Source organism: Corticium candelabrum, chromosome 15 (assembly GCF_963422355.1).
Source record: "Corticium candelabrum chromosome 15, ooCorCand1.1, whole genome shotgun sequence".
NCBI lineage: Eukaryota > Metazoa > Porifera > Homoscleromorpha > Homosclerophorida > Plakinidae > Corticium > Corticium candelabrum.
In genome coordinates this window covers 317,113-324,612 of record NC_085099.1, presented here as the reverse complement: position 1 = coordinate 324,612, position 7,500 = coordinate 317,113, and the positions used below count along the sequence as shown (strand labels likewise).

At 37.6% G+C, this 7,500-nt stretch overlaps 3 protein-coding genes across 4 annotated transcripts in view; 1 reads left to right on the top strand and 2 right to left on the bottom strand.

The window, feature by feature from the left end:
* The window catches only part of LOC134190810 (FK506-binding protein 15-like), a 19,938-nt gene extending 17,708 nt beyond the window's left edge, over nucleotides 1-2,230 (bottom strand). The window contains exons 1-4 of the mRNA XM_062659327.1: nucleotides 2,159-2,230; nucleotides 1,996-2,105; nucleotides 1,866-1,911; nucleotides 1,732-1,801 (exon numbers count right to left, since the gene is read on the bottom strand). Coding sequence (XP_062515311.1) covers nucleotides 1,732-1,801; nucleotides 1,866-1,911; nucleotides 1,996-2,105; nucleotides 2,159-2,202 — 270 coding nt within the window. The 5' untranslated portion in view covers nucleotides 2,203-2,230. The remainder of the gene's footprint in view (nucleotides 1-1,731; nucleotides 1,802-1,865; nucleotides 1,912-1,995; nucleotides 2,106-2,158) is intronic.
* Nucleotides 2,231-3,449: 1,219 nt separating this feature from the next.
* Nucleotides 3,450-6,703, top strand: LOC134190813 (band 7 protein AGAP004871-like). Of its 2 annotated transcripts, XM_062659331.1 has the most exons (6): nucleotides 3,450-3,565; nucleotides 3,685-3,729; nucleotides 4,815-4,930; nucleotides 5,023-5,178; nucleotides 5,810-6,069; nucleotides 6,209-6,703. In XM_062659331.1, exons 2-6 carry the CDS (start codon nucleotides 3,687-3,689, stop codon nucleotides 6,477-6,479), a joined length of 846 nt encoding a protein of 281 aa, XP_062515315.1. In that variant the 5' UTR covers nucleotides 3,450-3,565; nucleotides 3,685-3,686; the 3' UTR covers nucleotides 6,480-6,703. The 2 variants fall into 2 exon arrangements, with proteins under 2 accessions (XP_062515315.1, XP_062515314.1); XM_062659330.1 differs by lacking the exon at nucleotides 3,450-3,565 and having other exon boundaries at nucleotides 3,582-3,729.
* Nucleotides 6,704-6,778: 75 nt separating this feature from the next.
* The window catches only part of LOC134190814 (uncharacterized), a 994-nt gene continuing 272 nt past the window's right edge, over nucleotides 6,779-7,500 (bottom strand). The window contains exon 2 of the mRNA XM_062659332.1: nucleotides 6,779-7,433. Coding sequence (XP_062515316.1) covers nucleotides 7,397-7,433 — 37 coding nt within the window. The 3' untranslated portion in view covers nucleotides 6,779-7,396. The remainder of the gene's footprint in view (nucleotides 7,434-7,500) is intronic.

Below are 7,500 nucleotides of genomic sequence, written 5' to 3'. Positions count from 1 at the left end.
GCTTTATCGTTATTAATGCAGGGCATAATTTATCCTGTATCACGTCACAGTTTGCGAATCAATTTTTGAGTGTTGCGAAACAAAGTCAGCTATGTGTCGCACAAACTGCAATGCGGAATCAGAATGTGGCATCCAAGTACAGTAGGAGTCTAGCTAAAAACCTCATAATGGTGCACCCTTGCATAGCAAAGTGGTGAGAAGATACGATATAATATACTATTATATCTTTATATCTTTATTCAATTATGAACCATCTGTACTTGAGTGGTCATGCAGTGCAATACTAAAGCACATTAGCAGAACACCTGCTGAAACTATTACCTCATTAGCAGTGGGATGACAACAGAAACAGAAACTTGAAACAAGATAGCTAGCTATTGAGACTTCCAAGTAACAGTGTAGTCAATGTACTTGCACTTTTATATCCTACCTAATGTAGGTCACTACCAACTAAAATAACAAACAATCGTGCAACGTGTAGTTGCATGGGAGTAGCTACATTGTCATGTCATCTGCAAGGTCATTCCGCTGACTTGCCTTTCGCCATTGCTAACTTAGACTCGGTTCATCTTATCTTTGAAAATTTGAAGACTGACAACCCTGAAGTGCCATCAGAGCTGTCGCAGTTTATTGCAGCCGCAGAAAAAGATGACCAGCTGCATTTTCAAAACGTAAAGCTGTCAGACGTACAGCCAAACGTACTTAGAGTGCATTTATGATGTCGAGATCACTTTACACGGAAGCTATTGGGAAATGCATTCACAATCGTTTTGATGATTTACAACAGGGATTTTTTAGAGCAGTTTGTCTCCTTGACACTAATCTGTGGCCGACTGACCGAGATGATCTTGCAGCCTTTGGTGTAGCTGATGTGTCTCTTGCTGTAGAGCACTTCTGTCGTCTTCTATTAAAGAACAACGTATTGCTGGATGGGGTAATGACACACTGGACCTTCTTCAAGTTGTACTGGATCCATAACTTGCGACACCATCCAAAAATACTGTATGGTCACTGCTTCTGTCGCAGTACACTCAGAAATTTCCAACTTTGTGCAATTGGTGTGCATACTGCTGGTGTTTCCAGTCAGCAATAAAAAATCCCATAGTGGAGCGTGGTTTCAGTGCTATGAGGAGGATAAAAAGTGACTGGCGGTCAAGTCTTAGTGAAGATACCTTAGATCACTTGATGAGGATTAGCGTTGATGGTCCGCCATTGGCACAGTTTGACCCTACACTTGCAGTCCAACGGTTCTTCAGCACTCCAAGGAGGCCACACATTCAGCCATATGGTTCAAAAAACCAAAAGTTAATGAATAGCATATTTTGCTTCTAAAATTTGCATGGGCAGGGTGCCACTTGCTACTACTCAAGTAACTTTGTTTCCACTTAGCTAAAGGAAATTGTGTTATAATAACAAATTTAATAGTATCATCACTATTCACAGTTTGGCACTGACTATGAACTTGCGCCTGTAGACTTAGAAAAGCATGAACTGTCTGGGTATTTAATTAATTAATTAATTGCTTTGTTTTGCAAAAATATGGTTGCAACGCAATTTTGCATTACTGCTACTCAATTTGCAATTTGTGTAGCAATACTGCTACGCAAAAAAGAAATAGTAAATTATGCCCTGTAATGTCTCATTGTTATTAATGTCTCATGGTTGTTAATGTCTCATTGTTATTAATGTCTCATTGTTATTAATGTCTCATTGCTATAAATGACCACTTACGTCTCTTGCTGGATGCGAGCCAAGAATAGCCACGCCCATCTTCCCTTGAGATTTGTATTGGCCACCCGTACTAATTGATATCAACACATGAATTAACCCAACACGGAAAAATATAAAAAAACAACGTTTCCTACTAGAGATACGTATGAGCAGACGTCGCATGTATAACAGCCGGCGCGTCTAACCCAAAAAAAAATAAATAAAAAATAAACAAAAATGGCAAAAAAATCGCGACGTTTTCACTACCGATGGCTAGATCTCTACCTGATTTCGCCTTTTTCGGTTGTTTAGGTGCCGTATAGGTCAAGGAATGAGCATCTTGTTGCTGTGCGGGCGGAGAACCAAAGAGAGACGCGAGTTTAGGAGCCCCACCTCTAAATAAAAAATATGATTCGATGATCAAAGAAAGAGAAACATTCTGGCTTACCCAGCGGGTAGAAAATCGGATTCCTCGTCTTCGAGGAAAGACATCTTACCGGTCACGTGCAAAGTGACACGCGATGAGGTGAATGCGCATGACCAAACCTGATGCATGACGTACGTAATGACCACTTGAGCATAATGCGCATGCTCAAATTGTTTAGTTTGCAAATTATAGCAGTTTGCAGTAGATTCAAGCTGTGTGTGTGACTGCAGTGTTTAAGATTGTTTTTGAATTAGACAGCGGAGGGAAGAGTGCACGTTTGGAGGGAAATATTTGGAAATGTTCCGTATATTAATTAAAATTAAATAATTAAATAAATAAATTAAATTATTTTTAATATAAATAAATAATAAATAATAAATATACAAACATAATTACAAAAAGGTAATTAATTTAATTTATTTAATTTTAATATAAATAATAAATAGTAATATACAAAAAATAATGCAAAAAATTAATTAATTTAATTTAATTAATTTTTAATATAGTAAATATATAAAAAGTAATTACAAAAATTTAATTAATTTTTAATATAAATAATAAATAATTAGTATACAAAAAATAATTGCAAAATTATTTAATTAAATTTAATTAATTTTTAATATAAATAATAAATAGTAAATATATAAAAAATAATTACAAAAAATAATTAATTTAATTTAATTAATTTTTAATATAAATAATAAATAGTAAATATATAAAAAATAATCACAAGAAATAATTAATTTAATTAAATTAATTTTGTATAAATAATAAATAATAAATATACAAAATTAATTACAAAAAATTAATTAATTTAATTTAATTAATTTTTAATATAAATAATAAATAGTAAATACATAAAAAATAATTACAAAAAATAATTAATTTAATTTAATTAATTTTAGTATAAATAATAATATTAAATATACAAAATTAATTACAAAAAAATAATTAATTTAATTAAATTAATTTTAGTATAAATAATAAATAATAAATATACAAAAATAATTACAAAAATTAATTAATTTAATTTAATTAATTTTTAATATAAATAATAAATATTTGATATGTAAAAGTAATTACAAAAATTAGTTAATTTAATTTAATTAATTTTTAATATAAATAATAAATATTTGATATGTAAAAGTAATTACAAAAATTAGTTAATTTAATTTAATTAATTTTTAATATAAATAATAAATATTTGATATGTAAAAGTAATTATAAAAATTAATTAATTTAATTTACTTTATTTCAGCGTCTAGCTTTCGCGCGCGTTAATTAGCTTAATCATGAGTGTACATAGCACTTTATCACAACATCAGGGGCTTCACGTGGGCGGGGCAATATCCCTTGCGTGAGATCAACAGAAAGAGATTGGCGCGCTCTAAATTCACACACCATTTCGGCGACGGCATTCTCAGTCAGGTAAGCACAGATGGCGTCACGTAAGGGCATGCGTGGTTAGCCCGGTGTGTCCCGGACCGACTGGCCGACGTTGCTGTTCATGCGACAGTCTCCTCTCATTGACAATTATCTGAATGTAGAAATGAAGCAAGTGTCTGAACAAGAGATCATTGTGCCTGTCGGAGGTAAGATTTGCGCGTGTCGCGTCGCGTTGAGTTTGTGACGCCGCGCCTCTCTTCTGCGAGCATTCCTACGCGTTTGAGGAATAGAGACGTTGTTTGTGTGTGTTGAGTGTGTTGAGTGTAGTTTGGTAGTTAGGGTTGCCCTAAAGGGTGCAAAGATCCGGGATATTCGGGTTGTCACGTGACACCGAATGGTTGCTTATCGTACGTACAGTAGTAGATAGGTGGGTTGCTTTGATGTGATGGTCGTTCGTGTAGTTGCTATGCATTGAGTTTGGTTTGTGTTTCAAATGTAAGTTGGCTTAGCTGGGCATGTCTGTGTCTCAGATTGTTTGTTTGTATGTCTGTCTCTTTGTCTGTCAAATGTCTGTCTCTGTGTCTGTCTCTCTGTTTATTGTTTGTCTGTCTGTATGTCTGTCTCTTTGTCTGTCTGTATGTTTGTCTCTGTCTGTCTGTATGTTTGTCTCTTTGTCTGTCTATTGTTTGTCTGTCTGTCTGTATGTTTGTCTCTTTGTCTGTCTATTGTTTGTCTCTTTGTCTGTCTATTGTTTGTCTGTCTATTGTTTGTCTGTCTATTGTTTGTCTGTCTGTATGTCTGTCTCTTTGTCTGTCCATTGTTTGTATGTCTGTATGTTTGTCTCTTTGTCTGTCTGTATGTTTGTCTCTTTGTCTGTCTATTGTTTGTCTGTCTGTCTATGTTTGTCTCTTTGTCTGTCTATTGTTTGTCTCTTTGTCTGTCTATTGTTTGTCTGTCTGTATGTCTGTCTCTTTGTCTGTTCATTGTTTGTCTGTTTGTATGTTTGTCTCTTTGTCTGTCTATTGTTGGTCTGTTTGTATGTCTGTCTATTGTTTGTCTGTTTGTATGTCTGTCTCTTTGTCTGTCTGTATGTATGTTTGTCTCTTTGTCTGTCTGTATGTATGTTTGTCTCTTTGTCTGTCTATTGTCTGTCGGTCTGTCTGTTTGTCTCTGTCTGTCTATGTGTTTGTCTGTCTCTTTGTCTGTTTATGTGTTTGTCTTTTACGTGTCAGTTTGTCTGTTCATCTGTTTATGTGTTTGCCACTTCTTCTCACATAAGATTATGTTACAGCTGGTGACGACCAGGAGGAAGGCTTCTGCTCTGGCTGTTGTTCAGTCCTATTGGTTATCCTCTCAACAATATTAATTGCCATCACATTTCCCTTCTCGTTGTTCGTCTGTTTTAAGGTCCACAAACATCTCACCAGAATGTCTATACTGAATTACTGAAATCTTGTGTGTGTGTGTGTGTGTGTGTGTGTGTGTGTTGTGTGTGTCAGGTTGTTGCTGAATATGAAAGGGCCGTCATATTTCGACTTGGTCGTATTCGTCCGGGTGGACCAAAGGGTCCAGGATTGTTCTTCATTGTACCGTGTATAGATACGTACTTGAAAGTCGACTTGAGGACAGTTTCGTTTGATGTGCCACCTCAAGAGGTAAGCAGTCCCACAGTCCATCCATTTGTCTGTCTGTCTGTCTATCTGCTTGTCTGTCTGTCTGTCTATCTGCTTGTCTGTCTGTCTGCTTGTCTGTCTGTCTGTTTGTTTGACTATCTGTCTGCTTGTCTGTTTCTTTGTTTGTCTGTCTGTTTGTCTGCTTGTCTGTCTGTCTGTCTTTTTTGTTTGTCTATTTGTTTGTCTGTCTGCTTGTCTGTTTGTCTGTCTGCTTGTCTGATTATCTATGTGTCTGTCTGTTTGTTTGTGTATCTGTCTGTGTGTCTGTCTGTCTGTCTGTTGGTCTGTCTGTTTGTCTGTTTTGTTTGTCTATCTATCTGTCTGTTTGTCTGTCTATCTGTCTGTTTGTCTGTCTGTTTGTTACCTGTCTGTTTGTTTGTCTGTCTGTTTGTTTGTGTCTTTTTTGTTTGTCTGACTGTCTGTCTGTCTGTCTGTCTGTTTGTTTGTCTATCTGTCTGTCTGTTTGTCTGTCTGTCTGTCTATCTGTCTATTGTCCATCTATCTGTTTGTCTCATTTGTGTGCCATCTGTTTATCCACATATCTCCTTATCTTACACAGTCCCTTCATTGTGTGTCATCCCTGGTGTAAACATTATTATGCTGTTGTTCGCAGGTCTTGACACGTGATAGTGTTACTGTCACTGTTGATGCTGTTGTCTATTTCCGTGTCCGTAATCCAACGGTCGCCGTGTGTAATGTTGTAAACTACAACTGGTCAACACGTCTCCTTGCTCAGACTACGCTGCGTAACGTGTTGGGTACAAAGATCCTTTCTGAAGTGCTTTCTGATCGAGAAGTAATCAGCGGACAAATGCAGCATATCCTTGACAAAGCGACTGACCCGTGGGGCATCCAAGTGGAGAGGGTGGAAGTGTAAGTGATGAGTGGTGTGACACACACACACACACACACACACACACACACACACACACAAACACGCATGCACACGCGTGCACACACACACACACACACACACACCACCCAACTGCCTTCTCACACTATGTTGCCTTAGGAAAGACGTTCGTCTGCCTGTTCAACTGCAACGTGCCATGGCTGCTGAAGCTGAAGCCACTCGCGAAGCAAGAGCCAAAGTCATCGCTGCAGAAGGCGAACAAAACGCTGCCCTCTCCTTGAAGGAAGCAGCCGACGTGATGTCCGAGACTCCAACGGCTCTACAGCTTCGCTACCTGCAGACACTGAATGTGATCTCAGCTGAAAAGAACTCGACCATCGTCTTTCCACTGCCGATTGACACGATTGGTGGAATATTTCCTGGAATGTGAAAGCAGCTGTGACTTGTCTGTGTGTCTTGTATTGCTATGCTTGCAACTGATTGCGTTTGTTGGTGTTGTTGCTGATTTTTTTAGTGGTGAATGTGCAGTAGGACAAACGGGTGCTTGTTGCTGCTGGTTGTAGTTGCAGCTGTGGGTGGGTTAGTAGAGTATGCAATATGCCAAGTGGTTGATGTGTGTTATATAAACATCATGTACTTATTCATCCCTTTCAAGGTGTGGTGTGGTGTGTGTGTGTGTGTGTGTGTGTGTGTGTGTGTGTGCGTGTGTATGGGTCTGTTTGTCTGTCTGTCCAATACATATAATTTCAACATTGAAATCTACATTCAACACAACTAAGCAACTCTACTGTCCCAATCGCACAAAATCTCTACCAAACTAAAACTCTACAGAAACCAGCCCTATATAGGGCTGTACAGTAAAGCTCATTAATAATTGTGTATATTGTTCATTCTCTTCACTTTCCTTGTATGTTCCAGTAAGCGGGATGTCTTCCAGGAAATCACTCTAGCGTTACATTGTTGTAACTGAACTGATAAACGTTGTCTCCAATATGTTGTAAAATTGGATGCATTCTGATGACCGTCCTCATCATAAGATATGAGAGAAAGAAAGAGTCTTTAAAAACTGTTGAGCCTCATCACCCCATCTGCCATAATGTTCAAATACCAAAGGGATTGCTGTTGGTGCATACCCTCCTGCTAGCAGTTGGGAGTCATACTTTGTATGTTTGATCTTTTCTCTTCTGGATGCAGCAGCACCATCAATATAATCAGCTCTAGATAGAATATCTTTGCTGAATGGATGTGATAGAGCATGCAATGTCTAATTCTGCTGCTGGCATGCAGAATGATTCCGCAACATAGATGTCTGGCCTTCCACTGGAAGTGGTGTAGCGATCTTTAGGCTCAATGTAGTACGGTACATGTAACTGGCTGAGACAATCTGCCCACACAGAAACTATACAGTTGTGAGACCACACTGGTCCACCTCCAACTTTATAAGTCAACAG